The 17,168-nt window shown below is 42.7% G+C and overlaps 1 protein-coding gene across 4 annotated transcripts in view; it reads left to right on the top strand.

The window, feature by feature from the left end:
• The window catches only part of fam193a (family with sequence similarity 193 member A), a 240,300-nt gene that overhangs the window by 185,830 nt on the left and 37,302 nt on the right, over positions 1 to 17,168 (top strand). For all 4 annotated transcript variants that reach the window (XM_073047939.1, XM_073047938.1, XM_073047941.1 and 1 more), the window contains exons 10-16: positions 1,123 to 1,238; positions 2,356 to 2,598; positions 4,315 to 4,468; positions 6,279 to 6,455; positions 8,770 to 9,024; positions 9,598 to 9,811; positions 14,423 to 14,686. In XM_073047939.1, the coding sequence (XP_072904040.1) occupies positions 1,123 to 1,238; positions 2,356 to 2,598; positions 4,315 to 4,468; positions 6,279 to 6,455; positions 8,770 to 9,024; positions 9,598 to 9,811; positions 14,423 to 14,686 (1,423 nt within the window). The remainder of the gene's footprint in view (positions 1 to 1,122; positions 1,239 to 2,355; positions 2,599 to 4,314; positions 4,469 to 6,278; positions 6,456 to 8,769; positions 9,025 to 9,597; positions 9,812 to 14,422; positions 14,687 to 17,168) is intronic.

The raw sequence follows: 17,168 nt of genomic DNA, 5'->3' as shown, positions 1-17,168 counted from the left end.
ATTCTCCCCGCATCCACCCGATCAAGCCCCTTCACAATCTTATATGTTTCAATAAGATCGCCTCTCATTCTTCGGAACTCCAATGAGTAGAGTCCCAATCTACTCAACCTCTCATCATACATCAACCCACCCATCCCCGGAATTAACCTAGTGAACCTTCTCTGCACTGCCTCGAGAGCCAGTATGTCCTTTCTTAAATATGGACACCAGAACTGCACGCAGTACTCCAGGTGTGGTCTCACCAATACCCGGTACAACTGCAGTAAGACCTCCCTGTTCTTATACTCCATCCCCCTAGCAATAAAAGCCAGTATTCCATTGGTCTTCTTGACCACCTGCTGCACTTGCATACTAACTTTTTGTGTTTCCTGCACCAGGACCCCCAGATCCCTTTGCACAGAAGCACTTTCCAGTTTCTCTCCATTTAGATAATAACTTGCTCTATTATTTTTCCTGCCAAAGTGCAAGACCTCACACTTGTCAGTATTATATTTCACCTGCCAAATGTCTGCCCAATCACTTCCCTTAACCTTTCAGTTAGCACTGTTCTTCAGAAGATGAGCTGGTAATTTATTTCAAACAAGAGAAAATCTGCAGATGCTGGAAATCCAGGTAACACACACAAAAGTACTGGAGAAACTGATGAAGGGGCTCGGCCCGAAATGTTGACTATGCCCTTTTCCATAGATGCTGCCTGGCCTGCTGAGTTCTTCTAGTATTTTGTATGTGTTGTCTGGTAACTTACTTAATGTTATTTGTGCAGCCCATACTGTGTGTTACAGAATGGTTGGCTACTATATCACTCGGTTCATCATCTTGTCTTTCGCACATTGGTTATGTCAGTCTTTATGTGTAGGTTTTCATTGATTCTGTTGCAAGATAGTATATGTACTTTGAAACTTTGAACTTTGAAGTTCACACACAGCGCACTGTCATACCCCTCTGTAGATGATGCTATATTGATCACTATTATCACTTACGTCCCAAATCCATGTTGAGCATTAGAAGAGGTAGCCATGCAATAGCTCTTATCCTTGATTTTTCTGATTGTTCTACTTGTATTCTGGATTCTATAAATTTAAATTGACAATGTTTACCTCCCCTTCTTCCCCCAACCCCTAGCTTACAAACAGCAAGAAAGCACTAACTGGAGAAAATAATTTCACAGATACAATGAGGCATATGTTGTCATCAAGACTGAGCATGCCTGATTGTCCCAACTGCAACTACAGGCGCAGGTAAGTGTCCTGGGAGCATTCACTTCAAGCAGGTTTTTTTAAACAAATGATAGGTTGAAGGATTTCAATATATTAAATAAGGCTGAATCTCCATGCTTCCAATTCAGGCTTGGTTCATCAAAGAAGTAAAACTGCAGTTTGGATGCAGTCAATTTATTTGGCTGTTTTTTGTCCCAGGTTTCTATCTTTCATCCTCCACTCCATTGTAAGTTTTTAAAGAAAGCTAAAGATTAACTTTATTTGTCACATGTCATTTGCATCAATCAGCACACTCTGATGTGCATGCTGGACTTGTGCATCAATCAGCACATACTCAGACTGTGTTGGTTGTTTATTTTATATATTTATATAGGTACGGCACAGTAACAGGCCCTTGTGGCCCAACGAGCCCATGCTACCCAATTACACCCATGTGACCAATTAGCCAACTAACCCATGCATCTTTGGCATGTGGGAGGAAATCAGAGCACCCAGAGGAAACACATGTGATCACGGAGAACATAAAGATTCTTTATAGACAGCGGCAGGAATCGAACCTGGGTTGCTGTCACTGTAACAGCTTTACGCTAACTGCTATGTGACTGTGCCACCCTGTACCATTGACGCAAATGACACATTTAACTGTATGTTTCAATGTCCATGTAACATATAAAGCTAACCTTTAACATCTTTTCTCCAGTGGAGATTAAATACAAGCCTTGTATGAAATGAGCTGTTTGCCCAATATTGTCAGTTTTCAAATAAATTGTTTCGATTAAAGATCTGAATTTGGGATTTTCTTTATTTACACAGATCACTATCTTAGCAAGCTGGGGATTTTATGGACGATCTTAGAAAATATGATTTCTTTTCCTGCTTATGGTCTTACTTGACCCGTGCAGACGTCACTTACCTCTCCCAGCGGGAGTGATTTTTAAATATAGCATTGGTATAGCTCCCTTCTGTCCAGTGGAGATTAGGTTTTAATTCCATTGAATGGAACCAAATGCAAGGCCAGATACCAGAAGTGAAAAGGTAGCACATCTTATCTCTCTATACTCCTGCTCCCCATGTGTTGTTCCTTGCTCAAAGGACTGTTTTAAGTGCTTAAGTTTTCTTCTAAACTTGTTTCTTACAGGTGTACCTGTGATGACTGTAGCCTATCACACATCCTCACATGTGGCATCATGGATTCACCCATTCCTGATGACCTTTCAATTAACACATTACCATTGCAAGTAGAAGCAGCTCCAGATTACCTCACAGAAATATGTCCCCCCAGCATGTCATCTGCAAGCTCAGGATCCGGCTCGAGTTCACCCATCACCATACAGCAACACCCTCGGCTCATCCTTGCTGATAGCAACTCAGCCCCCACCTTGTAAGTGCTCAGGTCCTTGCTATGATTTGTGGTTGTTTTACTATTGATGTAGATATCATCTGACCCAGACATGCTTGTCAGAATAAAATATCAAATTAGTATATTGATTTATTATTGAACATTGATTTCTCCTTACAGTAATATTTTTCACTCCCCTTCCCTCGTCTTATATTCCCCACTCTGGCCTCTTAACTCTTCTCCTCACCTGCCAATCACCTTCCTTCTGGTGCCCCTCCTTCACTTTCCTCTCCTTTCATATTTCTTCTTCTCCAGCCCTTTCCCACTCACATGGCTTCACCTATCACCTTTCAACAAGTCCACCTTCCCCTACTCCCATTCTTTTTATTCTAGCAATTCCCCCCTTTCTTTCCAGTACTGAAGGAGGGTCTCAGCACAAAATGTCGACTGTTCATTTCCATAGGCGCTGCCTGACCTGAGTTTTGCATTTTGTGTATTGCTCTGCATATTAATTTATTATTGTCACGTAGACAGAGGTGTAGTGAAAGATCTCTCCTGCATACTATTCTTTTAGATCAATTCATTACGACATTGTCAGAAACCTTTTCCCAGGGTGGAAATGGCTATTACGAGGGGACATAATTTTTAGATGATAGGGGACCAAATTACACCTCATGGTTTGTGTGTGGAACACTCTGCCAGAAGTGGTGGTAGAAGAAGATACATTAAGGACATTTATAAGGCTCTTAGATAGGCGCATGGATGATAGAAAAATAGAAGGCTATGTGGGAGGAAAACGTTAGATTGACCTTAGAACAGGTTAACAGGTTGGCACAACATTGTGGGACAACTATAGTGTTCTATTTTCTATGTTAACCTTGCATTGAGGTAATATAAAGGGAAAACAGCAGAATGTAGAAGTAAAGTTAACAGCTACAGAGAAAGTGCAGTGCAGGTAGGTGGAAGATCGTAAGGTAGATAGTGATGTGAAATTGAGGGTAAAAGGAACATGCCAAATTCAATTATCCTCCTGCAGAAGTATGGGCAAATGTGTTTTTGGTCATGTTAACTTTACTCACTTAACAAATTTTTGTCTTTGATCAGAAGCTTGTGGGTTTGAAGTAGGCAACAGGATCTGAACTTGAAGTTATTTAGAAATCCAGTACCTTAGTGAGGTCATACTGCTCAGTATAAGCAGAGGGAAACAATGTTCATATTTCAGTTTGATGGACCTTCCTTGAGAAAGTGATAAATTTAGAACAGAGACATGTTTTAACGTAAAAGTGGAAGAGTGGAAGTAAATGGGATATCCATAATAGGATGAAGACCAAGATAAGGTGGATGACATAGACTGGTATGGTTGCTGATGTCTTGTTAACATCAGATATTCTATTTGGAACAAGATGTAAGTAGAGAAAGAGGGACCAGAAGTGAGTGAATCACTAACTTGTCATACCATTCCTTCTGTTGCTGTTCCAACACATTTATGTAGTGCATTTCATGGCCAAGAGTATGTCGCAGAACACTTGCTAACTAACATAATCCTCTTGAAATGATGTCACTGTTGAAACAACATATATAGCAGCAGTTGTCCCAAAGATAATATCAAGATGAGTGACTTTATGATCTGTTATCAGTGATTTGGTTAGATATTGAACTGGGCAGGGAAATGGTCTTAGTTTTTCTTTGAAAAGTACAAAGCATTTTCTAAGCTAATTGCATAACCCTATCACATAGCTGTTTTGCTTTCTTCTTCAGTGGCAGTGACGATGAAGACGTGACCCCTTTATCAGCCAAATTTGCTGATATATACCCACTTAACAGTTACGATGATGCAGAAGTGGTAGCCAACATGAATGGAATCCATGGAGATCTCAATGGTGGGGGTGAAAATATGGCATTAAAAGATGAGGTATGTGAATGTGATGGTTGTGAGGTTGAGAGAAGGTGTGACTCTGTTGCATGAATGAGCCTTGCGGGATTTTTTTTTCTTTATTGTTTCGCGCTCTGTGGTTGAAATCTGGCTGCTTGACTTATGCAGCTTCTTTACTCAACATTAACTTTCTGCAGAATTTAGTTCTCCTCCACAAAGGATTCCACAGTCCTCTGCTTATGTGCAAAGAAAGTGGAACTTGTTCTACATTTCAGAGAGACTTTTTACTTTAAAATGGTCTACTTATTAATTTGATCTATTTTCTTAATTCCATTTTTTATTAGAACCAATTGGTCAATATGAAGAATATTTGTGTTTCTCAGTATTTCCAGCATCTCTTCAATGTCTTGGTCTTTCTTTCAGATAGTTGCTCCCTTATTTTTATCTTGGTTTGTAAACTAGGAACAGTGGTTGTGCCAAATAATCTATATCTGTCTTTTAACCTCAAACTTCAGGTTTTTAAAAATTTATATATATAATTCTTTCCAGGATTCGAGGGCACAAAAATAAATGTGTTTTTATTGTGGTGCTGTTTAATTCCAATACTTGCCTGTGAAGGTATTTCCAGTTGGACAGTGTTTGTATTGTCATTTACCTGCTGTGCTGAATATGTACTGATAGAACCCACAAGATAAACTGCAGGCTATCTCCATTAAATGGGTGTTTATATAGATTGACAGAAGGAGGTAATACTCTTGTGATACGATTGTTGGTATTGGAATAACAAAGTCAATATTTGAAAACAACCAGATTGTAGGAGCTGTGCACTGGCTTAAATGTCAGTGAACGGGCGGTAATTTCTTCCCCTAGCTCTGAAAACCTGTTCATGTTGTCTCTGATCCTCCAACACCAGCATATCTCATTGAGCACCACTCTTAGCCAATGCATGAGTGCATCCAGCAACTTGCAGCGCAAGGAATGGCTGTGGTCCATCCACATTCAGAGCAGAGAGCAAATGAGGTATAAAAGCTTTTCTAAAGAGTGTGCTCCAATGTGGTAGCATAATAGACAATTCAGGAGTGGCAGAGTCCTCACTGCCCATTTCACAGGGTAGCTGCCTGTTCTTCAGAACGTGGAACCCAGGGCAGTAGTCCATCACTTTATAGGAAGCTTGGTTTTACTCATAATACCAGCATTTTCTATGGGGAGTCAAGCTAATTGCTGCAAGGGTTGTTGAGCTCCACATTCCTGTCTAATGCAGCCTGAATTCCAAAAGGTTAACTGACTGGTGGTTCATTTCTTTAACCATTCTTTGAGGCAGGTGGGCATTTTGTTTCAAGTGGCTATGTTTTTCCTTCCCAATCCCTGCAATTTAAGCACCAATATATCTGGCTGTTGGCAGACCCTTGGTCTTTAGTTTTCTGTTTGGAGTTAGGAATATGCCAATGTGCCGCCATTTTTTTTGCCATTTATCTCTGTTGTTTGTGGGAGCTCTTATATATTTAATGAAATTTATTTTAATATAATTCTTTATTCTTATAATAGTTGAATATTTTAATATAATTCTTGTAATTGTTGAATGATGTTTTTGTTACATTTCACGCCAACATACCACAGCAAATTCCAAATACACGTCAATGTATATGGTGAATAAAGTTGACCCTTGAACTTGCTGCAAAATGGCTGTCACATTTACTTCATTGGAACAGTGACTGTTCTTCAAAGCTATTCATTTATGGTGAAGAACTTTGAGATGACGTGAGGAATGTATAGTGATATGCAAATGCACATCAGTTTGATTTGGCTTTAATGATCATCTTGATTTTTTCCCCCCTGTTTTGCATTCTAGTCGCCCCAGGTTAGCAGCACCAGCAGTAGCTCATCGGAAGTTGATGACGAAGATGGTGATGATGGAGAAAGCAGCAGTGAACCCCCTGTGTCGCACACGGAAGAGATGCCTGGAAAGAGGGCAGCTCGAAAGGAAGAAGTGAGGGACAGCCCACCACCGTCATATCCCAGTCAGCAGGTGCTTTTGGAATCTAAAAACTCTTACGAGTACAGAAATAAAACAGAACTCATTTGATCTTTAAGACCTTAAGTTATCAATGGACTGAATGGCTTAATTCTACTCCTTTGTCTTTGGTCTATACAAGACATCAGTTAATGGCTGCTATTTTAACCATTCTTCCACTTTTTCCCTGTAATCCTTAACTCTCTCACCAATCAACAGCATACTGAATAACATTGTTGGGAAATTAAGTATTTTTGACCTAGTGTGATTAGTGTGAGCAGGCAATGAGAAGTAAATGTCCTGCATTGAGAATCACAGAGTCATACTGTATAGGGCCTATACTATAGGCAAAAGCAGGTAGGGCTCATCAGCCATGGTTGGTAGCTCATCTAGGAGAAGGAAAACTCTGATCTCAAACCTCCGCTGCCTTGCAGCTATACCCACTCATGGGTGAGGCTTCAGGAGAAAACCCCTGAAGGAAAACTCCAGAGCTGGAGTCCATAAGGCAGTCCTACATAGAGTTCAATACTGACTGACAACTCCTGAGATGCTACTGGTAGCAAACTGTATCAGTCTTAGTTGTACCTTTGGGTTCATCAGATGCATGGAGAGGGAGCTTGCTACATGGGCAACAGCTTGTGCTCCATATCATATTGGTCAGGCTTGCGTATCTAGACGGCCATCTCTGACCGACGGAGGCTTGACACTATAGGAAAAGAGAGATGATGAAAATCCTGCATTCAGAGTCATGCAGTATAAAAACTCTCTTGGTTTCAAAATCTTTGCCCCCAAACAGTACTTAAAATAGAAAGTAGAAATGAAGTCAACACACAAAAAATGCTGGATGAACTCAGCAGGCCAGGGAGCACGTGTGGAAAAAAGTACAGTTGACATTTTGGGCTGAGACCCTTCGGCAGTCCTGCTGAAGGGTCTCAGCCCGAAACATCGAATGTACTTTTTTCCACGTGTGCTCCCTGGCCTGCTGATTTCCTCCAGCATTTTGTGTGTGTGTTGCTTGGATTTCCAGCATCTGCAGATTTTCTCTTGTTTGTGATAGAAATGAAGACATTAAGAACATCAGGATACATCTTTACTATGTTACGTACCCCGTAACTGGGTCACTTACCAGCAAAGATAGAGAGGTCCGTTGAAGTCTGATGGTACTATTTTTAAAAGTCTTTATTGATAAAGGGGCACAAAAATAAGATTAATACAATCATTCAGATAATATACGTCATCAATACTCAATCTAAAAGCGTGGGTATAGTAATAATCATCAATAAGCAATAGCTCTATCGTTTGTCTAGGGGATACTGTATTGTCCGATGGAAAAATAAAAGTCACTGTCATTCAAGATGCAACTCTTTGGGTTTAAGAGAGACAGTTTTAAACTTGCCTGGGTCTTTTATGAGGCCGATCCGTTGAGTCGGGGGAGTTGGTTCCCCGTTGTTAGTGCAAAGTCGTTTTCTGTGGTACCCGCCACCGGTTCCCAGGCAAGGGAACTGAACGCACGTGGCTTCCTTCAAATGGCTTCCCGCTATTACGGGATCGCTAGCGTTTCTTCTGGTGCGTCTGAGGGCCGTTCCTACAGCCCCTCTTTTATCCTGACTTGCAGGGTCGTAGATGTCAGTCAGGTTGGGGGATGATGCAATCTCTCCCCTTCACCCAGCCCACTTTGCCCGAAGGCGGTCACGTAGCATAGCATCACAATCCACAAATGTGTCTCCAAGAGACAATGGCCAATGTCTCGTGACTTTGCATCGCTGGGGAACGAGGCATACTGCACGTCTCTCTCTCATTTCCTGGGTCCCCTGACCCAACCCAATAGTGTTCTTGCAATTCTCACAAAGGAGGGGGCTGCGGGCATAACAACTACTTATGCAACTTGTGTTCACCAGGATTAGTTGATATGAATGCAATAAGGGAGAAATCATTTGAATTTAAGGGAGAAAGGATTAATGATGGAATGAGACAGAATAGGGGAGTTTTATTTGGAACGTAATTGTTGCATTGACCTACAGGACTGAATCGATCTGACTTTGAACTGTAAAATATTGTGATTGCTTGTGTTAACTGCACATAGGTGAGAATGAACATCAGGAGTTCTTTTGATCCCTCATACCTGCTTCATCATTCAGTAAAATTCCTCTTTCACCCACCCCCTCGTTTCTCTTTCCCTTCTCCCTCCTTTGCTCCAATCTCTGGCTGCTCCCATTTCTTGGTGGTCCTACCAAATGGTCTCCCACCCCATTGTGTGGTCCATGGTTCTTCTTAAAGATGTTTCTGTCATGCAATAAGGCCGCTAATGATATTTACACTTTTCTAATAGGCTGACCAGGTTCAGAATGTTTGTGAATGCCACGTCTGCAAGCAAGAAGCCTCTGGGCTGAACACGTCCGCTCTTGCACCCGGGCGCTTACCGAGTGGCCATCAGTTTTTACCCACAGAGAAGCCTTCACATCCTGCTCTTCACCTTTACCCTCACATACATGGACATTTACCACTGCACACCATCCCTCATCTGCCACGGCCTCTCCTCCATCCTACTCTGTATGCAACCACTCCTCCATTCACGCACGCCAAGGTAAGGCTGTGGAAAAGCAAGAACATGTTTTCTCATTGTTTTGCATGTTAAACAAATGGTTTTCTGCATGATTTTATATGTATTTAATCTTGCTGCCCAGAATCAGGTTTATTATCACTGACATGTTGTGAAATATTTTGCTGTGTGGCAGCAGTACAGTGCAATATGTAAAATTACAATAATTGTGCACCCTTGCATACATATGCATATACATGCACACAATATATGTTGGTGAGACGTAAGCAGAAAGACAGTTCAGAACTGTTTTGTTCATCTTAGTTTCGAGCTTTCAGGCTTGGAGATGCCAGAAGCGGCAAAGAAACAATTCCACTACCAACAATTTAGGAATCAAGATGAAATTTGAAGGCATTGACAATCATCTTGAATGTTACAATAAAAATGAAGATTTGGAGGATGCAGTAGCCTAAAACATTGTATGAAGGCAGACGATTATCTGCACAAGGTGTCTGCGCTGATTTTGTTCATTTTTATACCTGGTCTGTGCACCGCGTGACCATGATGTCAGTTCTGCCACAAGCAGTAGTGATTATAACAACTAACTTTGTTTTGCAGACTCTTCAGTCAGCCCCACCTCCCAATCACACGAGCAAACATCAGGTTTTCAGTGCATCTCTCCAGGACCACATCTATCAGAGCTGTTTCGGCAGTACTGACTGGAACAACCCACTCCTCACGTCTCATAAATTGGCAAGCCTTTGGGGATCAGAATTAATAAATGGGGAAAAGCCATGGAATCCTGCTGCTTTCCTCCCAGAAACATTATCTGGTAAGGAGATATGCTGTTCAGTTAATAGCCTATTCAACATATACCTGCTTCTAGATTGAATGTTGCCTTTCTATGTAACTGTAGAGCTCATTTTTATCATTTGATTTCATGACACTAGATACTTGTTTTGCAGTAATCTTTTAATGATGAATGTTATAATCAGGAACTAGATTTTTGAGAGTCAGCAGGTCATTCCCTTGTCCGAATGAATAAGATCTCCCTCTCTTCCCTCTTTCTTTCTTCCTCACCCCTGGCTTGTACCCTTCTCACATGAATCCACATCTGTCCATATCCTCTGTCCATATCTGTAGCTCCAAGTCAACACCTCACTGAAAAAGGGTGTTAGGGACTTGGAGTACTAACAACTGTGGGGAGTCTTGGAGTTCGAGCTAATGTTCAGAAGATTTTCCCAGCGTCTGGCTCTGTTTTTCTTGACCGGTGGAGGGGAGGGGGGGTGCTTGGTAGTTTGGTATCAACCAAAATTCAGAAATGGAAAGTATTTCAGTATTCCGTGGTGAAATCCACAGGGTGGAAAGGATTGGTCTTTTCATTTATTATTCCTTTTCCATGACAGGAGGCCATGTTTTTCCTCAGTGACCTGCAACCCATTTTTAACTCCATTATCTTCCCCACCTCAACTGTACAACAAGCATGTTTCCCCAAATCCAAAACTCAAGAAATTCTGCAGATGCTGGAAATCCAGAGTAGTGTGCACGAAATGCTGGAGAAACTCAGCAGCCAGGTGTTTCCTGATGAAGGATCTCAGCCTGAAACATCAAATCTTTATTCCTCTCCATGGGTGCTGCCTGACCTGCTGAGTTCCTCCTGCATTTTGTGTGTGTTTCCCAAATTCAAGATTGGGATTATACTTTGTTATTTGTTGTGTTTGTCTTAGTACAGAGATTGGTCTATTTGTACCTACACACCCCAGTTGTGAGGAAGCAAAAACACCATGTTATGAAGGAGCAAAGTAAGTGGGTGGAACTCATTCTGGCAATCAGACGGTGTGGTACATTGTACTGCCAGAGTGTGGAAGAAATCACGTGAAACCATTGGGGCATGTGTGTGTGTGCTCACCACTTACACAAGTTGAAGAAGTTCACTGTACAAGGTCCTGCTACCTGTACTGATTTGGCAGACAATGCAATGAATTGGGAGACCATTTTGTGGAGCATCACCGTTCCATCCGCCCAAAGCCTAATTACCAGGTGACAATTCATTTGAATTCCTATCCCCATTCCCATTCTAACATGTCGGTCCATGGCTGCTGTTCTGCCACAATGAGGCCAACCTCAGGGTGGAGGAGCAGCACCTCATTCTGTCCAGATAGCCTCCAACCTGATGTCATGAACATTGCTTTCCCCTCCGGTAATTTTTTCCTTTGTTTTTTTCCCCTCCCCTTCCCTCATCTCCTATTCCTCACTCTGGCCTCTTACTACTTCTGCTCATCTGCCTAGCACCTCCCTCTGGCACTCTTCTTTCTTCCCTTTCTCCCATGGTCCACCCTCCTCTCCTTTCAGATTCCTTCTTCTCCAGCCCTTTACCTTTGTTTACCTATCACCTTCCAGATTCTTATTTATTCCCCCCAACACCACCACCCATCAGCTTCACCTCTCACCTTCCAGCTAGTCTTTCTTCCCTTTCCCCCAAATTTTTATTCTAGTATTTTCCCCCTTCCTTTCCCATCCTGAAAGGTCTTGACCCAAAATATCAACTGCTAATTTGTTTCCATAGGTAGCTGCAGAACCTGCAAGATACTCTCTAGCATTTTGTGGGTGTTGCAGTGAACTTGTGTGGTACCTTTCGCACACGAATTGCCACTCCCAAGTAGCCTCTTGTATCCATTTCTGACTTCCTAAATGACCTGCTTGGCACTAAGTGGAAAGTACTTCTAGTTTTTCAAATGTATTGAAACATCTGGAAGAATTTGTAATATTGAGATTCAAAGCAAGCAGTCTGGGAATGGGACGCCTGTAGAGATTTTTGGAGCGAAGGCGTTTTACTACTCAGGGTAAAGAGAGGCAAGACTGCGCAGGTGTGTGACGTCAGCCAGTAGAGAGCGGGAAGAGTTTAAAAAAGCAGGGATTCTTCAGCGGTTTTAGATTCGAAGCAAGAAGGCTGCAAGTGGGATGTCTGTAGAGATTTTTGGAGCAAAGGTATTTTACTACTCGGGGTAAAGAGAGGCAAGACTGCACAGGCATGTGATGTCAACCAGTAGAGAGCAGGAAGAGTTTATAAAGAAGTCAGCCATATACAGCAGGCAGTGGAGTGAGAGGGCTTTGGCTCAAACAGGGCTTCGGCGAAGAAGGGTCAAGGCGAAGAACTGATTCACAGAGACGCACAGATAAGTCTTTGACCTCCCCAGCCGGCTCTTCCCTTTCTCCCATGGTTCTCTTCCACTAACGTCCGTTGCTCTGACATAACAGGTGAGCTCAGACCTGTGCCATGCTCCTCCTGCGACATGTGGGAACTCAGGAAGGCTGACAGTGTCCCTGAAGACCACATGTGCAGGAAGTGTGTCCAGCTGCAGCTCCTGATAGACTGCATGGCAGCACTGGAGCTGTGCATGGACTCTCTTTGGAGCATCTGAGATGCTGAGAATGTTGTGGATAGCCCAGGAGTCTCCTGCGGTCATCTCCCTCCAAAACAGATATACCACATTGGAGTCTGTTGGGGGAGATGGTTCATCAGGTGAAGGCAGCAGTAGTCAGGATCAGGGCACTGTGGGTGGCTCTGCTGCGCATGACGGCAAGAAAAAGAGTGGCGGAGCTGTTGTGGTAGGGGATTACATGGTAAGGGGAATAGAGAGGAGCTTCTGTGGCTGCAAATGGGATTCCCATGTAGTGTGTTGCCTCCCGGGTACAAGGGTCAGAGATGTCTCGGACAGGCTGCAGGGCATTCTGAAAGGAGAGGGTGAGCAGCCAGCTGTGGTGGTGCGTGTAGGTACTAACGATATAGGAAGAAAGCAGTATGAGGTCCTGCAAGCTGAATTTAGGGAGCTAGGAGATAAATTAAAGAGTAGGACCTCAAAGGTAATCATCTCAGGATTATTACCGGCGCCACGTGCTAGCCAGAGTCGGAATAGCAGCATAGCTAGAATGAATATGTGGCTTGAGCGGTGTTGCAGGAGGGAGGGTTTCAGATTCTTGGGGCATCGGAACCGCGTCTAGGGGAGGTGGGACCTGTACCGTTTAGACGGTCTACATCTGGGCAGGACCAGGATCAATGTCCTAGGGAGAGTGTTTGCTAGTGCTGTTGGAGAGGCTTTAAACTCATATGTCCATTAGACAGACACAGCATGGATTCAGAAAGGGCAGGTCCTGTTTGACGAACTTGCTGGAGTTCTTTGAGGACATAATGAGTGCAGTGGATAGAGGGGAACAGGTGGATGTCATATACTTGGATTTCCAGAAGGCATTCGATAAGGTGCTGCACAAGAGACTTATAAATAAGATACGGATGCATGGAGTTGGAGGAAGTGTATTGGCATGGATAGTGGACTGGTTAACCGATAGAAGGCAGAGAGTTGGTATAAATGGGTGTTTCTCTGGTTGGCAGTCAGTGGTGAGTGGGGTGCCACAGGGGTCGGTACTGGGCCCACAGCTGTTTACCATTTACATTGATGATTTGGAAGAGGGGACTGAATGTAACGTGGCAAGATTTGCTGATGACACTAAACTGAGTGGAAAAGCAAATTGTACAGAGATGTGAAGAGTCTGCAGAGGGATATGGATAGATTAAGTGATTGGGCCAGGGTCTGGCATATGGAATACGATGTTGGTAAATGCAAGATCATCTACTTTGGAAGGAAGAATAGAAGAGCAAATTATTACTTAAATGGTGAGAGATTGTAGCATGCTGTTGTGCAGAGTGCTTGTTCATGAATCGCAAAAAGTTGGCTTGCAGGTGCAACAGGTTATTAAGAAGGCAAACAGAATGTTGGCCTTCATTGCTAGAGGGATTGAATTCAAGAGCAGGGAGGTCATGCTGCAACTATACAGGGTACTGGTGAGGCTGAATCTGGAGTACTGTGTGCAGTTCTGGTCTTCATACTTGAGGAAGGATATACTGGCTTTGGAGGCAGTGCAGAGGAGGTTCACCAGGTTGATTCCAGGGATGAAGGGGTTAACCTATGAGGAGAGATTGAGTCGCCTGGGACTATACTCTCTGGAGTTCAGAAGAATGAGAGGGGATCTTATAGAAACATACAAAATTTTGAAAGGGATAGATATGATAGAAGTAGGAAAGTTGTTTCCATTGGTAGGTGAGACCAGAACTAGGGGACATTGCCTCAAGATTCAAGGGAGAAGATTTAGGACAGAGATGAGGAGAAACTGTTTTTCCCAGAGAGTGGTGAATCTGTGGAATTCTCTGCCAAGGGAGGCGGTTGAGGCTTCCTCACTAAATATATTTAAGAAACAGTTAGACAGGTTTTTACATAGTAAGGGAATTAAGGGTTATGGGGAAAAGGCAGGTAGTTGGAGCTGAGTTTAAGGACAGATCAGCCATGATCTTATTGATGATGAGGCAGGTTCAATGGGCTGGATGGCCTACTCCTGCTCCTGTATCTGATGTTCTTATATTCAACCTATACTTGCCTTTGCTCCACAGGTGATATGTTGCGGTCACCACTCCCAGAGATTAGGCCTGAAGCAATTCCCCCCACAACCAGCGCAGACACTGTTGTCACAGATACAAAGGAGAAAAAACCTGCAGCAAGGAAAAAATGTCTCTACAACCCCCCTGCTTCCATGGAAACCAACAAAGTCATCATGGCAACGTCTTCAGCCACATCCTCTGTCTCATCTACAGCCACTACTGTGCAATCTAGTTCCAATCAGTTTAAGGTTTCTTCAAAAAGACCTACATCATTAGGTAAAGGCAAACCCACTTTCTCTGAAGATTAACCTGAGTTCAAATCTAGCAATATGTGACATGCACAGTTTAAGTGTTCAGATGCAGTTTCTGTGTGTTCAATTCAGACAAGCAAAGAGCTAAATTTTTAATTGGTAAATCAGTTTATTATTGTCAGGACGACTTCTGAGTTTTTATTCATGCCCTGCAGGAATTCTCAGCACGATAATCAGTGACCTCATACTGCTGGGGCCTTTGGATACTGGTATAGGTACAGCTTTATTGTTGTCATGTACTGAGATAGTATGGAATGTCTTTCACTCTTATCTATAGAGACTATTTCATCAAATCAATATATAAGGCCCCTTATCTAAGAAAAGATGTGCTGGCATTGGAGAGGGTCCAGAAGAGGTTCACAAGGAGGATCCTGGAAATGAAAACCTATGAAGAGCATTTGATAGTCCTAAGGCTGTCCTCGCTGCATCTTACAAGAATAAGGGGACCTCATTGAATATTGAAAGGCCTGGATAAGGTGGACGTAGAGAGGATGGTTCCTGTATTGGGGGTAGTCTAGGATCAGAGGGCATAGCCTCAGAATCGAGGGCTTGGAAGAGCAACGCACACCATTTAACCAGACTCTTGGCCCAAAATGTTTTTGTGTTTATTCAACTCCACAGATGGTGTCTGACCTGCTGAGATTTTCCAGAATGTGTGTGTTACTCTGGATTTCCAGCATCAGCAAAATCTCTGTGTTTAATATCTGGCCTGGAGGATTCCAGTTGTGAGGAGAGGTGGATTCAGCAGATATATTTGGGACATTTAAGAGACTCTTGGGCATGTGGATGAAAAAAAAAGGCATGTTCTGTCAGAGGGATGGGTTAGATTGGTTAAAAGGTCAGTACGACATTGTGGGCCAAAGGGCCTATATTGTACTGTACTATGTTCAATGACGTGAAGATTATTATGGCTATAGAAGAAAGGTTCACAGTGTGGCCCTAGTCTGAAGTTCAAGATACTAGAACTCTAAGAATCACACAGAAAGATAACATACTGGAGTGAGTGTGAACAGATTGTTTTACCTCCACCCCATCAATGTAACAGAATGGTCAAAGCATGGAAGGAGGCAACTCAGTCTAAAATTGATTTATTATTGTCACATTTGCCAAGGTAGGGTGAAAAACTATTCTGCATGCCATCCATGCAGATCACATCAGCCCATCAAGGTAAGAGCAGTAACAGAATAACAATGCAGAATAAAGTGTTAGAGTGTGCTCAGGCAGACAATATGTGGGGTACATTGGTATTGTAGCGGTTAGTACAATGCTATTACAGCTTAGGGCATCAGAGTTCGATTCAGGCGCTGTCAGTAAGGATGTTCTCCTTGTGACCATGTGGGTCTCCTCTGGGTGCTCAGGTTTCTTCCCACAGCCCAAAGACATAGACATATAGATTAGTAGATGAATTGGTCATTATAATTGGTTCTGTGATTAAGGGTTAAGTTGGTGGGTTGCTGGGCAGAGTGGCTTGTCGGGCTGGAAGGGCCTGTTCAGTACTGTATCTCTAAGTAAAATAAGGTGTAAGGTTGTAATACAGTAGATTTTGAAGTCAAGAGTCCATCCAAGGTTTTGTTCAATAATCTGCTAACAGCAGGATGGAAGCTGTCGTTGATACACTCTCTCAGGTTTTCATGGAGTGAGGCAAGCAGTGCTACACTTAGAAAGGCAATGTGAGATTGACAGGCTGAGAAGTCTTGCACGCCTGAATCAATCTGTTACACTGGTAGGGCAGAGGGCATACTAACCATTCACAACCGCTCCAGCCCAGCATCTTTCTGCACACTTTAGAGGGTTCCAGAATGTGTCTGAACGAACTGCATCGTTCCCTCGCAAAGTATATACAAATGCTGGAGCATTTCTGCAGGGTCGGCATCTGACTGACTTGTGTTCCTCCAGCATTTTGTCAAGGATCAGCTTTATTCATCATATACCTTGACATGTATTAGGAATTTGCTGTGGTATGTTGGTGCAAAATACAACAAACAACAGCAATCAACAATTATCCAGAATAAAATATTGTGTAAAAAAATTAAATTAAAGTACAGCTATGTAATTAAAGGGGATGCCTAAATAATAAATACCAGCATGTATTTACAATGTAAGCAGCATTATAGAAGTGGTTTAAATTGTTTACTATCCAGACAGTGAGAGTGCAGGATAGTTTTACCACTGCAGAATAGAATCTGTCCTTTAACCAGGTGGTATGTTCTTTCAGGCATTCACAACATTTGTATCGATGGGTATTTTGTACTCCACAGATTTGTTAAGAATCCTCCCCCTCCCCACCCCCCAGTGTTGCTACCTATGCTTCACCGTTCCTGAAAGGTTGTTTCGCTTGCTGGGTTTTGTTTCCAGGAATATCTCTCAACACCTTGCTTTCTGAGTTGGTACAAAAACATACCTGACACTGCCATCACCCAACAAAAACTCGCATACAGTAAAATCGA

This window comes from Hemitrygon akajei, chromosome 6 (assembly GCF_048418815.1).
Source record: "Hemitrygon akajei chromosome 6, sHemAka1.3, whole genome shotgun sequence".
In the NCBI taxonomy this organism is placed as follows: domain Eukaryota; kingdom Metazoa; phylum Chordata; class Chondrichthyes; order Myliobatiformes; family Dasyatidae; genus Hemitrygon; species Hemitrygon akajei.
The sequence above is the reverse complement of the archived record's forward strand: the minus strand, read 5'-3'. Positions and strand labels throughout refer to the sequence as shown.